We start from the raw sequence: 18,431 nt of genomic DNA on the forward strand, positions 1-18,431 counted from the left end.
GAATTAGATATTAGTTTTTTTTTATTAGTTTGAAGTTCAGCATGCAAACAAGTTTACTAACTTGAGGTTTTAATCTGTCTTTATTGAGAAAAACGCTATTTTTGATGAAATATTTTTACGATTTTGAAAATATATAAAGGAAACCCTTTCCTTTGAAGGTTTCTGTACTTAATTTGCATACAGTGTGAATGATTACAGTAGGATAATATTCGGATCTGCTGTAATACTGACAGTTGAAAAAAGTAAGTAGAATTTATCAGTCTTCAAAAACTTTTTTTTTACACCTACACGGATGGATGAGTCCGTGGAGTACAAAAAAAAATCTATATTTGTATATACATTAGTTACATAAACTCAATAGAGCTGTATAAATAATATTTAGGTATACTATTTTTGGAAAGACCTTAATCAGATATCCAGTATTTAGCAATTCATTCATTATATTTTTGATATTAGTGTATAAATGTAATATGTTTTCTTTCATAATTGACGTAGAATGTATTTTATGTAATGCTAATTGACTTACAGTTAAACGTGAGGTATGAAAAAAAATTTATCTTGTGTTCTTATAGTACTTTTTGTTGGGTAGTTTGATAATGTGTGACTACTGGTTCAGTTGGAAAACTATTATTTGCTACTGGAATCAAGTTAATAATTGAATTACGTAAGTGCATTAAATATTTTATGCATTATAATTGACTATGCAGCCAACAATAGTAATTATTACTCTTTCATTCTGTTGTATGCAGTTAAGGTACCTTTAAATATTTAAATTTAACCTATCACTATTTCACATTGACAGAATATGTATGACTAAAATGACTATATAAGAAAGTGAAAAACCTTTTTTTCATTTATTTTTTATTTTTTTTTACGTTTTTTATTGATTATTGCTTGTTTAGCTAGGCACTTTTTGGTTTGTGGTTTCATAATGTGTGACTGAAGGATATAACAATATTATATTTGGAAAGCCAACAAAATTATTAGTGATGGCACGTAAGTTAACGTCTTTCTTGATTCATTTAAGGCATTATATTTACAGGTTGACTTAATATTATATCTTTAACATTAATACCATTTCACAACAGTAATGGAACTTTATAATAATATACTACACATATGACATTAATTGTGCTAGTACAAATGCTAAACTGAAATAATAATATTATATACTAAAAATGCTTAGCATAAATTAAGTATAAAATGGATTACACAAGAAAAAATCAGAAATTAGAAAGAATTTTGTAGATATTTGTTGTTTTTTATAGGTTTTGGTGTAAAAACATTGTATATGCATGTACGTAAACAGTCAGTTACACATCAAATGTTAAACAAGTTAAATATATTAAGGTATCATGTACTTATTATCTTAAGTATCCTTTAGGCATAGTATTCTTGTAACAATTATTTCCAGATGTGAAGTGATTAAGCTAATTTGTATGTTGAATAGATTTGGAAATTATTGTCTAAGACACTACTAGTGTGTGACTTTTGGAAGCCAGAAAATCATATTTGGAACTGGAACCAAATTGAAAGTCACAGCTAGTGAGTAAATATTAATTCATTCAAAAACTAGGAACAATGTTTTTCCATGTTTGTAAGTTTTAAACCTAGTCTATATGGTAAACATGCAAGGAAAACCGATATTTTAGACCGAAACTCCACTGGATTTTTGTACATTTTTGTTGAGGTCTTTGTTAGTGTGTGAATTATGGAAATAACAAGATCATCTTTGGAAGTAGAACAACATTGATTGTTCAGTCTAGTAAGTGTATCATTCAGCTTGTTCAACACTTTACATTGTATCGTATCAACTACAATCCTATGATAACATTAACATGCACAGTGCAGTTAGTGTCAAATTGTTTTACAATAACCAAAGCTACAAGTGCTACATGAAATTGTATGTTTATTAATAGATGTCAGAAAAATATGCACTATCTAGTGCTATTTATAATAGTCACAGTATCAAATCTAACTCATATTTTATCCAGCTTATAAAATATACTAAAAGAACTTTAAAATCCTTGCATCATTAGATAAAAAATATCAAATGGAAGGAAGATTCTAAGAACAGATATAGAAATCTTTGTGTTTACAAAACAAGAAACTATGAATAAAATGTACTGATGCAAAATGAGTTTGTGAGATGAGTTTAGTGGTAGTGTGACTGACAGCTATAAAATGATACTTGGCAAAGGAACTTGGCTCACAGTTAAGTTAAGTAAGTTAAAAAACAAATTCTAAACAATTGTTGTAAAAGTGTGGTAGGGTAACTATGGCGTGGCATTTGGAAGCTGGAAAGCCACAGATGGAACTAGAACCGAATTAGCTGTTATTTGTAGTATTAGTTACTGTAGTAAGTAGTACTTAGTATTGTTTGTTTAATTCAGATCATAAAATATTTATTTTGTTATATTTATCAAAAGGATTGCATATCTAGTTTTATTCTACAAACAAATAATGTTGACGATATTAAAAATGTATTCACAAAAATTAATTCAAAATAATAGCTATATATTAATGTACATGATTTACATACAGTTAAACACAACTAAGCTATTCTTACATTGAAGATTTACTAATAAGCTGTGAATGTAACTATTTTCTTAATTAAATAGCAAAACAATTTGGAAAATTTCTCCTTAAATTGGTAAAAAATTGTACAACAATTTGTACAACAAAGATGGTTCTTGATTATCATGGACTGTTAATCCACTGGAGCGTTAATGTTGAACGGTGTCATGCTGTGTGAATGACGGCTATGGGAAAATCATATTTGCTTCAGGGACAAAACTAATTATCCATTCAAGTAAGTTTTTCATAGTTTTGATAATAGACTATAGATGTGGATTTATTGCTTAAACCATTACATTAAATACATTAAACTTTATGTATATTAAAACAGTGATTCACAAAGATTCTTTTACAATAAAAATATTAATTGACCTGCATTAATTGGAGTAAAAGATCACACGCACTTATTACTTTTCAATTAAAACCTAACCTGATTAAATAGCTATTTCCTTAATTTTAAAGTTTAAATAATTGGCAGCTCTTCTCATGGACATAATTGTTACAAACTTTTTTTTTAATAAGTCAGTTAGCACATATGCTAATTCATTTGCTAAATAGAGTATAAATGTCACAATTTTAGGCTAAAGCATGATCAAAGTGTGACTTCTGGTAGCTGGAAAGTGATATTTGGAATTGGAACCAAATTTACAGTTACTGCTAGTGAGTATTTACAGATTCTAATAACAAAAACATTTTGAATAATTTTTAGAATTTTTTGTTTTGTTATATTTATCAATATCTTTACTAATCTAGTTTTATTCTGAAACACCGAGCAAGCATTACACATAAATGCACAGAACTGAGAAAAAAAAACCTTTTCCTAACATTTGTTTAGTATGAAAGAAATCAATAAGTTTTTTGTTCTGTGACCTTTGACTGTGTGAATACTGGTTATGGGAACATGATATTTGCATCAGGGACAAAACTAGTTATCCATGCAAGTAAGTAAGGTACAGATATTATTTCAAGTGAAATATGTAGGTGTAAAACAATGTCTATTAGCTTATTTTTATAAAAAGTATCAGAAGATATAAGTTTATCTATATAAGCTTGAGAATATCAACCTTTTAAAAATAAAAATATGTCCAGCTTTAGAATGACAATAAATCACAATAAAGTGAGTTTTGTATAAATAATGTAGTATGGTAAAATGTTCATGTTTTTGTTATGCATTGAATGTCTGTGCGAATACTGGGTATAAGATCATTTTTGGACATAGAATTCAAGTAGCTGTTCATTCAAGTAAGTTCTAATATTTGCAATTTGTGTGATATTAGCTGACCGTTAGCTTACATGATTGCAAACATGCATCAGCTATTATTTGTAGATTGGCCTACAACAAATGACAAAATATTCTATTCTATGATAATGTAATAAAATAAGAATAAGATTGAAACAAACTTTAAAAAGTAATCAGATCAAAACTGCAAACACATTATACAAGTAATAAAATGTACTGCTGTATGTACACATAATATTAAGCTAAAATAAAGTAAAGTAGCTGCAATTTTCATTCTGTACATTAGTCATTAAAAAATTATTTTTAAGTTTGATAAAAGTTGATTGCTACTATGGGTTTCTGATATTCGTCTAGCATGCATCATGTTTGTGAAATGATATGATAATGTAATTGTAAAGCCTTAAATCATTATGTGAAATCAGACTGGAAACTCATTTATGGACAAGGGATTAAACTCACAGTTGAAAAGAGTAAGTTAATATCAAAACATATAGTTAACAACAACAAAAACAAAAAAACAAATAGAAATTGCATAAATTGTTCAATACATTATGTTGAATTTCCTAATTTCCTAAGATGATTTGTTTTCATATTTATTGGTGGCTTTCATATTAGAACATAACAAATGTCATATACTGTAACTACAAATGTAAGCCCAATATTTTTAACCATTTAAGCCACATGGAATGAGCACATTTATAGCACAGTTTAAATATATGCTTGATTTCCACTTGCGTTAAACTTTGAATTTAGTTTACTTTGAGAAAATGTAATAAAAAAATAATTTTTGGAAACATCGTAGTCAGAAAGAAAGTCAGAAAAGAAAACATAGTGGTAGTATGATACAATGAAAAACAGTTGAATTATAATAGCTAACAAAAGAACAAAAAAACCTTATACTTTTGCAACTAAAGAAACTATTTAAATGCATCTCACTACAAATGTGAATTAGATATTAGTTTTTTTTATTAGTTTGAAGTTCAACATGCAAACAAGTTTACTAACTTGAGGTTTTAACCTGTCTTTAGTGAGAAAAATGCTATTTTTGATGAAATATTTTTATGATTTTGAAAATCTATAAAGGAAACGCTTTCCTTTGAAGGTTTCTGTACTTAATTTGCATACAGTGTGAATGATTACAATAAGATAATATTCGGATCTGGTGTAATACTGACAGTTGAAAAAAGTAAGTAGAATTTATCTACTGTCTTCAAAAACTTTTTTTTTACACCTACACGGATGGATGAGTCATTAATCCATTATCTAGTCCACCAGGCTAATTTTTTGGTTGTGTTAGCTAAAATAATTTAATAAAACATGGCATGTGAATAAGCTAGTTATGTACATTAATACGTAATGCGTTATAACAAGTCTATGTGCATGTTACCCTGCATTGCACCTAAAAATCTTATTTAGTCTGGTTCGGTATTTTCTAGTTTTCCAGACCTTCTAGAAACAATGGCACAATATAGTATGGCTGACTGAAAAAATTTTAACCACACCTTAAACTGTGTTAATACAAACATTAGGATAATGAGACAAAACTAACAATACAACCATGAAAGTAGTTTTAATAATCTGCAGAATGTTTTTCTAAGTTTTGCAATTCAGTTGATATTTTCCTCAGTTTTATAGCATTTATGTAAAAGTTATGCAATCCACATTATACATCACATAGTACTAATCCAGCAAGAATTTTATTATTTTCATTTACATGTTTTACAAATTCCATATTTGTGTGTCAGAAACAACATTTTTCTGTATAAACCATCAATGTGGCATATATTTTAGGTTGAAAAATTAGCAGTATTTAAAATTAGGGTTACACATACTTTATTAAGCATATGAAATATGGTACGATAATCCAATTGTGATAACAAGTATTAATACAATTATCATTGCTTGGTTGAACGATTAAGAAAATCTTTGGCTAAGACACAATTAACCTGAAAAATGTAGCTTGAGTTTTAGTTATGAGATCAATATATGTGTGTACTGAGGTCAGTGCAATAACCTGTCTCAAGTGGTGGATACAGTTTACTATCTAATTTACTGCACACCATATATAGACTCTACTAATCTACAAAGTTGCTTCAACCTACAGTAATTACAGTTGGCATTTTTTGACAGCCATATTTATTTTTGATTTTATTGCAACCAAGAACTGCATCATAACAGTCCTAAGAAATAGTACAAAGTAGAAGCTGGGGCTCATTTCCTTCTAGCCCAGACTATACATTTATACAGCATGTCACTGATATACAGACACAGGTGTACTTTGCCTTAACAAGAAGGAAAACACTAAGCAAACTTATAAACTAATAAAAGCACAAACTACACAAAAGGTACTGTAGACATGGTTTAAATGAGAGCAATGCTTAGTGTTTCTTTTAACATTCTAACACAACTGACCTTGTTATATATGGGGAATGGTTGAAAATATGTTGATAGACCATCTCTATAAAATTTAATTATGAGCTTTTAGAATATAAGCTTGAATCATTTTATTAACAGTATGTCCTATGTGCATTTTCTTGTGTGTTTACAGAGGAACAAAAGGAGCCAGAGTATTACAAGGTTAGGCCAAAGAATGCCACAGATGAAGAATCTTGCCTGGCCACTCGCTTTACAGTTCACAATGACACAGAGGAAACCTGGCCACTTTCTGGAGTTCACAAAGCAGGAGCAGTCCTGTTTGATGGCGAGGGATATTACAGCAGACTTATGCTGAATGATGTCAACAATTGTATTGAAACAAGTGAGACATTATAGACCACACATACACCATTATATTACCATATAAATATTTTGGTCTGCTTACTTTTTATTGCAAGATAATTATCATTGCACATATTCTTATTGTTCTAAATGTTTATATTTTTTTTATTTTTTATCATATATAGATAGTACATGCGGTATCAAGACTGAAGATTCTATCACTTTCCAATCAGGTAATTGAAGTTCTGCTGTGATTTGTTCATACTTACGTATATAATGCAGTCAATAATTGTGGCTTTTAAGAGTACAATACAATTTAAATATCTTGACTTTTTTTGTCTGTAGATGCCAAGACCAACTTTTTGGCATTGACTATCTTTTGGCTGAGGATTCTCTTCTTCAAGACCATTGCGTTTAATATTCTGATGACAGTGAAAGTCTGGCTGAACTAGTGCTTTTTGAAATTGGTAAGCATGGTGAATACTTTTGTCTTGTTTGTTATCAAGCCACAGATTAAAGGAAGTAGCATATTTAATGGGGTAAATATGTAGCCCAACAACAAAGAATTAAATACCCATCTGAAGCCTAAGAATATTTCCAGTTTTGTTAAAGAATTCAAATATCATGCACAGTTCAATAATAATGAATAGTTTCTATCTAAATGCAGATTCTTTTGTAGCTTACAATCTGGGCTATATTCAGAATTAGTGGCTTAAGTCCAAATGTTACACCAGTATTTGTCTCGTGAAAGTTACAAGTTTGCAGCGTCGGTTATGTAAATTACTTACATCCATTGTATGGATTTTATGGTGCTCGGTTTTTAGAGATTTTGATAATACTGGTTTTCAATAGTGTTTCAAAGGCACTTTCTTTTAATCCTTGAAACAATATCAGGTATAGAATATGTGGAATGAGGAAGGAAATAGAGTTTGTTTATTTATTTATTTTTTGTGAAATGTAATATGGAGTAACATAAAAGTAAGAAATTAAATTTTAAAGAATAAAACATGACAATAAAAAGACATGATTATATATGAATGAGAAGATGGCTCGCACTGATACTAACTGACACAGACCTCTAACAGTCACATTAATCATTGTAAATGTATTTATTTTTGGCTCCGAATTAATGTGGCTACAAAATACAAAATTAAAGTCAGGGTTTTTTTTTTAATTCACATTTTAAAATTTTACAATTTATAAAAAAATAGTGTTTTTGTTAATTGTATACACATGCTTGCAGATAGAAGGATATGCAGTCATCTCCTATGTTTACAGATCACATTAATACATTTATTAAAAAAAGAAGTTTTAAAAAGATTATACTTCACATTAGTTAATTCATATTTATATTTTTAATGTTGCCATTTTTACAGCCCGAAACCTGAATTTTAATGGTAATATCAATGTCAAGACAATGGCACTAGACTTAATACTTAATGCTTAGTACACCAAAAAGTTAAAATAAAAAAAAAAAAAACACTAATAAGATTGTTTTCCTCAAATGCTACCCCATAAAGGTCCTGTTACATCTACAGTACTTAAGCTGTTTTGTGCAGTTTCAGTACAAAATCTTTAGAATGCTTAGAATAAAACTGAACATAGCCCATAAAAAATGCTGCTATTTTTCAACCATCAAAAATTTTCAGACAAAATATTATGTTGTTTGTATTGAGGTCTTTCTTAGAGTTTATTTCTTATAATTTATTGGTTTCTTTTTTCTGTTGCTCAGAAAATCAGTCAGATCACTAAATATTATTAAATTGTTTTTAGAAATCAAGATGAAAACACAGCTAATCAGATGCTTGTATAATATATATTTTTGATTTAATTAGTAAAATCTTTTTTTAAATTTTTTTTAGGTGATATAATCCCAAATTAGAAGACCTGGAGTTTTGTGCTGTCTACATGAAGAAAGTGGAATGTTTTGCATGACATGACAATGTGGTTGTTGAAATGCAATGTAATATAGTTCTTATTTGTTCATTTAAGTAATAGCAACATCAATCATTTCTATTCAACTCAATTCGATTTTATGTACATTTGTTTTTAAATTTACGCTTTGAACAATAGACCTTTTCACAATGTACTACTAAAATCTAGCTATATGACCGCTTGTTAAGTCTGACCGCAGTTATTTGTTTGTTTTTTCTGTTATTATCATTTCTATTCATTGTTACTAATCCAGACTTTTTATTCTTTTGTTATGTATCATTTATAGTCCAGTGTTGGCTGTTTCTGCATAGATATTTCTTTGAAAATAAACAAAACATTAACGGAATATGCTAAGATACATGTACATGTATACTGTATACTATACTTTTGCACATCAAAATAAACAATAATTATATGAAATACGTCACAAGGTGTCTTCTTTTTTTAAAATTCAACAATTCTTAATTTTCTTTTCTTAAAAACTCATGCATGGGGTGTGAATATCAGTCAGATTGTAGTGACATGCTGTGCTAAAAAATTAGCAAATCTTAGCAAATGGAAATAACTTGCATATGTTTAATTTCGAATCAATCCTATTATAAGATTACAACAAAGCAAATATATTTACAGTATATATAAATATACATAGAAATAGATTTAACAGGAAGTACTGAAAAATCAGGCTGTTTTCATGATATGTTTACTTCCTAACTTATTTATTTATTCATTTATTTTTAATTGGCTACTCTAAATTGCTCCAACCTGTGAGACTGTTTGAATGCGTGTATCTGTGTACATGGTGCAGTGCAATTGACTAGCCTAGTATTTCACAGAATAACCTCTGGCTTCACCATGACACTAACCATGAGCAAGATAAATGGATGAATCAGTTTTATTATGTGATATATTTATGAAATACCGCTGATATGATCCTAACACATATACTTCCATGTCCACTTAAGAATTAGTAGCATTCAATCGTGTGAGAGCACACAGATACCAAACAAATGCGTAATATATATAAAGCTTGTTTCTTCTCTGAACAACGTTATTGGAAAAAAACTCGCTCAGACTTTCATTATTAGTGTGCGGTGCTGAGCCACAATTGTATATATACTTTACAAACATACAGGATGCTGTATATAAATTAGAGTTATGTAAGCTTTAGAAATGGCACGGTTATTTTTTAATCAAACACTTTTACGCCTTGCAGTGTACCTCTTCACATGGTTAATGCATTCTGTGGTTTTCTTGCTCACAACTAAATGTGTGATCTTGCAGCACTTGCAGCAGCAAGTGCAGGGTTATGAGACAAACAACTTGGGTGGTAAAAAGAAGATCTAATATGTATTGCATGCATAGGTGTTGATGTTCAAGAATGTTTAGAAAACCATTTTATTTTATTCGTTTTGTAATACACTAATCAAATACCTACACCTGAGGCAGAATACAATTAAATTTCAAGCTCAATCTATCTAAAGGAGGCAGCAAAACAAGCCCTGAATCAACACATAGATTGGATTTGATTGTTAATACTGATACAAAAACCAGAGAGAGGAAATAACCAGTGACAGCAATTCTGTGAAGCTGCCTGACTTGTAGTTACTGTTAGCATACTTGTTCTCACTTACGTTCCCTCGCAATTGTTCCCTTTACAATGATCAAAATCTCTTCATTCTTGCTATAGAATGCAACTTTGTGTATAATTTTACTATACAAATGTATTTAGAAAGCACAGTAATATCAACCTTGTAGGCAGATCTTTGTTATTTAAGGAATAAAATATGTCCCAGCAAGACAAATAAGTTTGTAAGCTCTTAACAACCATCACCGTTATGTTAAGCATTTAACAATTTATTATAAATGTTTTGGAAAATCTGCAAAACAAGTTCCTGTTATCACCCACACGAAGTTACAAACTTGTTAATGGTGATTCAGAATGGAAGTGACTCATTAAGAGTTTCTTGAAAATCTACATAAGATCATTTTTAGAGCAAATAAAACTGATGACGCAAGTGAAATGTCTTGTTTTAGTATTAAAGTTTAGTCATGTTCATATCTACAGTGTGTAATGCTACAGTAACATGAATTTATCATGTGAGGTATGTATGTAGACGTAGGGGGGCATAGTACCTTGCTTAGTGCTTAGTTAGGATTTGATTCCCACATCCACCATTTTCTCCCTCATCGTTTTCTCTGGCTACTGTGTTTTCCTCTCCCAGTCGAAAGACATGTCTTAAGCTGATTGGCATCTCCAAATTGTCAAATAGGTGTGTAAGTATGTGTCCCCCCACTTTGTACCTTGAGTCCCCTGGGACAGGATCCAGACACCCTGTGACCCTGTGTAGGATAAGCAGTGCAGAATATGAATAGATGTCCCTGTTTGGGACAGTTAAGCTGGACGTTTCCTTCCTAATTGGGAACAGCTCTCTCTAAATTCCCTCCACCAGTTTAATGTAGTCGTAGTAGCCACATGTCAAGGGAAGAGTAGGGATGTTTCATTGGCTTCAGCTACATTCATCAGTCTGATATTAAGGTGGATCAGTTGTTCTTTCATAGCTGTGCATGCAGCAAATGGACTGTTGTTTTACTAACTCTGAAAGTTTCCCCCATTACTTGGCACAAGTTGCCAGTTTGAACTTGTCAATCCACTTCTAGTTCGAACCAAATGTGGTTGGTGACAACCTGTTATGTGTGCAACATCAGGACCATTTAATTGGCATTTAAATTTCAATTAAATTCAATTCATTTCTATAGTGCTTTTAACAATTCACATTGTCTCACAGAAGCTTTACAGAAGTACAGAAAGAGAAGAGAAAAAATTCAAAATTTAAATACATACAAATTAAATCATTTAAAAATTAAAATGATTCTATATCTAGTCTATATCTATCCCTATCCCTAATGAGCAAGCCGGAGGCGATGGCGGCAAGGAAAAACTCCCTGACAAGATATGAGGAAGAAACCTTGAGAGGAACCAGACTCATGGAACCTCATTCTCATTTGGGTGACACTGGACAGGAAATGATGTAAGTCTAAATAATGTAATTTCCAATTAGGGGTAGAATATCAGAATTGATGAGGTAGCTCTGTAACAAGAGATGAAATACTATCTCAAACGTAGGCCATGACATTGTACAATATTGCAGACAAAGAATTCCAATGCAGTTCTTTACCTCTGCCTCACAGAACACTTAAATAATCTTTCCCAGACCTATGGGCTTCGTTGAGTAAGAGCAGTTACTCATCAGTTAGTCGTCGACTTCTGATATTTTGTTCAAATGCAAATACTTGTGAAATTACAATGATAGTAATCTGGCCAATGTCAATCATTGTTTTCTGTACTCTACATTTTTAGAAAAGTCATATAAGCATGCACAAATCAATTTAGACTTTATACATTCAAGCATTTTTAGTTGCTTAACATGCGATTTGCTTGCAGGGTATTATTGTAAGTATAAAGAACAATTCTAAATACTAATGCCTGATTTATGCCTCTATTATCAATTGAAATAGATCCATAATGTATCTGGCACAATGAAATCTCTATTTACATGAGGCCAAGCAGGTGTGCAGATGTGCAGATGAAAGCAGATGTGCAGATGTTCCTTCACCGACCTCTGTAACTCCATTTCCTAAATTCGATTACATTTCAATAATTTTGTAAACTTGCTAATTTTGATCAGTTTGCCATAAAAAAAAGGAAAGAAAAAGCAATCACTGATTGATCAAGTTACCAATAGATAACTGTTCAAATGATTCAAATATTCAGATATGACAAATATTCAAATGCTGACAAATATTCAGATGAGGGAATATTATAAAGCAAAAATGTCAGCATACTGTATGGCACACTATACACTGCAAAAACTGACATCTTAGTAAGTGGAAATAATCAGATTTACTTCCTATGTTCTTTTATAAGTTTACTATTAAGCAAATATTAGATTATTAAAGCTATTTTAGAGGTTTTTGCTCTTCCTAACTCTTCTTAAAATTATCAAATTGATCAAAATGTCTGACTATGTTTTGTTAACCTTATATTCAAATTTTAAAGTACAGAAGTACTAAGAGGTCATGAATTATTATATTTTTTTCTTGTTATCACAATTTAATTTGCTCATGATCGCGACATAACAAAAGTTGTTTTCTCGTTATTACGACTTAATTTTTTCGTGACCTCAACATGAATTAAAACTGACTGCACGTTCGGGGTCGCTATATTGTCTTCGAGGATAAAGATACAGACATCACAGCCTCATTCTTAATTGTCGGACTCATATGTAGAAGTTGTCAATCACACGAGACGATGTTTTAATGAAAAAGCAAAAGCAAACTGGCACAGGTTGCCAGTTTGAACTTGTCAATCCACTTCCAGTTTGAACCAAAAGTGGTTGGTGACAACCTGTTATGTGTGCAAATGGCATTTAATTGGCATTTAAATTACAATTTACTTCAATTCAATTTATTTGTATAGTGCTTTTAACTATTCACATTGTCTCACAGAAGGATTACAGAAGTACAGAAAGAGAAGAGAAAAAAAGAAATGAATATAATAATAAGAAGAATCAAAATAAGAATAAAGATAAATGAATTATTACAAGTTTAAATTTCAACATTGAAATACATACAAATTTAATTTCATTTAAAAATATGAATTTAAAATATTTTATATCTATCCCTATCCCTAATGAGCAAGCCGGAGGTGATGTCGGCAAGGAAAAACTCCCTGACATGATATGAGGAAGAAACCTTGAGAGGAACCAGACTCAGAAGGAAACCTCATTCTCATTTAGGGGACGCTGGACAGGAAATGATGTAAGCCTAAATAATGTCATTTCCAATTAGGGGTAGAATATCAGGATTGAGGAAGTAGCTCTGTAACAAGAGATGAAATACTATTTCAAACGTACAGTAGGCCATGACATTGTACAATATTGCAGCCAAAGAATTCCATTGCAGTTCTTTACCTCTGCCTCGCAGAACATTTAAATGATCTTTCCCAGACCTATGGGCTTTGTTGAGTAAGAGCAGTAACAAGTCAATTAGTCGTCGACTTCTGATATTTTGTGCAAATGCGAATACTTGTGAAATTACAATGACAGTAAGCTGGCCAATGTCAATCATTGTTTTCTGTACTCTACATTTTTACAAAGATTTGAGAATGCGTGAGACACAATTTGCGATATATACAAAATTATATATAGAAATGAATAAACGTGCAAAAAAAATTTTTCAGGATGACTACAGACTATAAACAGCTTCTCCCATCTGAGCTATGAATCTTTCCAGGTCCTTCGTAGATACCGTTGGCCCATGGGTTGCTTCTCTAACTAATGCCCTTCTTTACCATTCACTGACTTTTGATGGATAGCCTACTCAAGTAGCAATATTTTTCCATTCTTTTAATAATGCACTTTCAAAAATGGTGTTCAGTGGAGTGTTAAGTCTTTGTTTTTTTACTAAACAAAGTAAGTAAGACCTCTTTTGCTAGTCTCTTTGTCTTTTGTTAAGGCATTTTCTGTAACAGACTCCATTACCTTCCTGACACAGGAATAATATTGAGATCAGTTTTGTTACATTTTATGTTCCCCCAATTTAAATTTTATCCCAGTTAAGTAGAATTTGGTTATTTTATGCCCCTTTTCCACCAAAAAGAACCGGGTGCTGGTTCAGAGCTAGTGCTGGTGCTGGTTCAAAGTTGGTTCCACTGGCGAACCTTCTAAGAACCGGTTTGCCTATCCATCGGCTAGAGAGCATCACAGAGCCGAGTCTGACGTCACTGTATACGTGTCACGTTACACAACAACGTTAGCGCAGCAGCGGCAAACACAAACACATCAAGAATGGCAGATGTTTCTTTACTGTTAATGCTCATGGCTTTGTGAACCTACATTAACACCCAAACGCGGCGAATCCAACGTGTAAGTGCAGCTCCATGTAATCTGTATAAACGGAGGTTGTTATCGAGAAAGTACATAACATTATTTTATCATTAACACAGAAAAAAGTTAGCCTTAGCATGTAGCTACCTACTATCATGTGTGCTGATAATGTATCATATTGCGGTAAAGTAAAAGTGCATTAAACATTAGTATACTTAAGGTACATTATCAAATGCGCTAACAGTAGCTCTGCCCACAAGCGGTTCTTAAGTCTAGACCAGCAACGTCTTGGTGCTACTTAAGAACCACTTTTCCTGGTTCAGAGCCGGTGCTTTGGGTGTCGAAAAAGAAAGAACTGGTTCTAAATTAGGCTCTGGCTCCGAACCAGCACTCAAACTGCCTCGGTGGAAAAGGGGCATTAGTGAATTGGGTCTAAAATGTCAGCACATTGATGTTGGTAGTTGATGTTTTGGTGAATTGAACTGTTTTCAGCTGATTTTCAGTGAGTGTTGGAGTTTCAAGCAAATTCTGTCATCGGCTGTCTTTAGTCACACCACATTGGCCACCTTTATGACATACACATTATATGTCCTTTGACCAATTATCTTAACTCCAATAACTACAAAAAAATCAGTTACAATGTGCCACCAAGCCTGTGACAGCAAAATAGGGTCAAATATCCAGTGTAAAGCTAGCTTTAAGAGACAAATCTGAACTTGAATAATTTGGCTGCATAACTGTACACATCCTTTTATAACTAAACAATCAGCATATTTAATGTGGGTAAATATTTAGAAAAAAAAAAATCACTGTACTACAACTGCGTTAAATTAGTTAAAAGGTGTTTCATGGTAGTGTCTGTGCTTTTTATAATGAAACTTTTTTAGTCATTATTAGTCTGTTTATGTATTTGATCGTAAATCCATACTGGATTTTCATCAGATTTACACGTTTTGATACCAACCTTGTTTCTTGATGGTGAATGGCATCAAACACAGTTTTATATGAATTCCAGCCTCCTTGCTGTAAGTCATATAAGCACAAATCAATTTATATTTTATACAGTCAAGCATTTTTATTGCTTAACATGCGGTTTGCTAACAGGTTATTATTGTAAGTATAAAAAACAATTCTAAGTACTAATGCCTGATCTATGCCTCTATTATCAATTGAAATAGATCCATAATGTATCTGGCACAATGAAATCTCTATTTACATGAGGCCAAGCAGGTGTGCAGATGTGCAGATGAAAGCAGATGTGCAGATGTGCAGATGTTCCTTCACCGACCTCTGTAACTCCATTTCCTAAATTCGATTACATTTCAATAATTTTGTAAACTTGCTAATTTTGATCAGTTTGCCATAAAAAAAAGGAAAGAAAAAGCAATCACTGATTGATCAAGTTACCAATAGATAACTGTTCAAATGAAAGTAAAAAGGGTTTCCAGATAAAACAGAGATGAGGGAATATTATAAAGCAAAAATGTCAGCATACTGTATGGCACACTATACACTGCAAAAACTGACATCTTAGTAAATGGAAATAATCAGATTTACTTCCTATGTTCTTTTATAAGTTTACTATTAAGCACATATTAGATTATTAAAGCTATTTTAGAGGTTTTTGCTCTTCCTAACTCTTCTTAAAATTGTCAAATTGATCAAAATGTCTGACTATGTTTTGGTAATCTTATATTGAAATTTTAAAGTACAGAAGTCCTAAGAGGCCATGAATTATTATATTTTTTCTTGTTATCACAATTTAATTTGCTCATGATCGCGACATAACAAAAGTTGTTTTCTCGTTATTACGACTTAATTTTTTCGTGACCTCAACATGAATTAAAACTGACTGCATGTTCGGGGTCGCTATATTGTCTTCGAGGATAAAGATGCAGACATCACAGACTCATTCTTAATTGTTGGACGCATATGTAGAAGTTGTCAATCACGAGATGATATTTTAAGTAAAAGCAAATGCGATCATCTACGATGCTGCGTTTTCTGTGCTTTTTCCGGACAAGAACATGTTCTTATGCAGAGTTCATGAGAAAAAATAATTAGTGATCAAGATGAAATTGAATCATTTGACTATACAAGATATTATCACTTGTGAAGATACGCCTTTTCTGTGTAAATCTAGGTGACTCAAGTTTGCACAGATCACTTGGGGGAACTGTTTGCATTAAAGAATTTACCTTTAAAGTTCAACTGCTTTGAGTCAAATGATAAAGATTTTATTGACCATAAGTTAATAGTTGTTCCGCAGACATAAATTTAAAGCTCAAAGTTGTTTTGAATATTGTTAAAATACTTTAAAATACTGTTTACGCTTGCTCTCAGTCACTGCTTGACGATCAGATCAGGTTCCACAAACAACGTTCTGACAATTTAGATGCATAAATATGACATTTACACACATTTGAGTAGTGATTATTTATTTCATTTAGTCATTTCCGTTGTTAGGTCTTTAAGTCTGTGAGCTTTTATGTTAAAACACATACAGTAGCAAAAGACAAATCATTTATCACCAGGAAATGTCACTGTGAGATATTTTTTCTTTTTGTTTAGTTTATGCCTCATGAATTTTAAAATTAGTTTTTCGAGTTTCTCAAATTAGAGTTTTAAGTGTACAATGGCTGCGTTTTTTAAATTATTTTTGAAAAACAGTTAAATAATAATTTAATCTCAGGGTCTTTTCTCAGTTTCATATTTTTTTGTTTTTTTTATGTCTTTTCAATACAGAAGAAAGAAAAAAAAGTTGCTACAGATGATTCCACCCACAATATCCGGGAAGTGTGCATTGTTTTCCACCGTATAAAAACCAGAGCTGTGTCTGAAACGGAAACTGTGCTCTCTAGTTCAGCCAGCTGCAGAGCTTTCGGCATGTTGTTCTTGTCATCTACACCTGCTTCGAGCCCACAGGCCACATCCATAACACATGTTTTCCATTCCAGTAAAATCTCACACACTTCCTGCTGGCTTTTTTGTAACCGTAGTTATTTTTAAGCAAATGTTTTATATGTGATATATAACATTATAAAATGATTTGTACAAATCTTTGTACCAACCTTTGGTAAGTTTTCTTTCGCCAGCACACGTACGTATATGATGTCCTTTTTACTTGAACACATTTAATTACTCTTATTTTAAGACAACGTTCTAACACACATATATTTATGCAATTAATATATACAGACATTTAGGTTTATACAGTACATTCCTCAAGAGTCAAGAATGATGGAATATTTGTGCTATTTGTATCTGCAGGAATAACTGCTTCTATAAATACGGTAGTTCCAAATTTCATTTCCACCTAAAACCTTTAAAGGTGAAACATGAAATTGTACAACATAGTTAACAATCTTGCACAAGAATTGCAAAAGTAGCAATCAAGAGAAAGAAATAGTGATGGGAAGTTCGGTTCTTTTCCGCAAACCGGTTCTTTCGGACAGTTCGATTTAATGAACCAGTTCAAAAATCCAGTTCACCAGTTCTTTTACATCCTGACGTAATGACGTCATTCACAATGACGTAATGACGCAAATTCCATCATCCCGCTGCCGGCAGATATTAATACAATCAATTTAACACATTCGAAAAGTTCTTTGTAATCATAACTTTAGTTGAATATGTTTCTTACATTTAAGTTTTACAACTAAAACACCGAGTACAGGCATTGATGTGCAAACGTGGATGTTTTACGTGTCTTAAAGATATAAAGTTATTAAACTAATCATCAATTTACAAAAAGCGGTATATAAAAATACAGACTAACCTGCACAACAGTCAATAGTAAAATTAACTGACACATATTGAGTGAACAGTTGTATGATTTTTTTTATATAAAAATGTTTAATAGCCTATGACTAGTTACTATACATATCCCAATATGTATAATTTGCTCTGAAGGTTCACACATGCGCAGTATCAACAGCTAATCGGTTCTCAGTATGTCGGACGCGTCCGAAAGAACCAGTTCTCAGTTCAGTGTACTGATGATTCGCTGTATCAGTTCAGTGATTCAAGCATGCGCAGTATCAACAGCTCATCGGTTCTCGGACGCGTCCGAAAGA

General features: G+C 31.7%; 1 gene segment (V, D, J or C); it reads left to right on the top strand.

Moving 5' to 3' along the window:
* The first annotated feature begins 974 nt into the window (after window positions 1-974).
* On the top strand, window positions 975-8,890 carry LOC132848320 (T-cell receptor alpha chain constant-like). The segment is given in 5 exon segments: window positions 975-996; window positions 6,366-6,575; window positions 6,721-6,768; window positions 6,881-7,002; window positions 8,398-8,890. Coding segments are annotated over 4 exon segments (372 nt in total).
* Window positions 8,891-18,431: the final 9,541 nt, after the last annotated feature.

This window comes from Tachysurus vachellii, chromosome 7 (assembly GCF_030014155.1).
Source record: "Tachysurus vachellii isolate PV-2020 chromosome 7, HZAU_Pvac_v1, whole genome shotgun sequence".
NCBI lineage: Eukaryota > Metazoa > Chordata > Actinopteri > Siluriformes > Bagridae > Tachysurus > Tachysurus vachellii.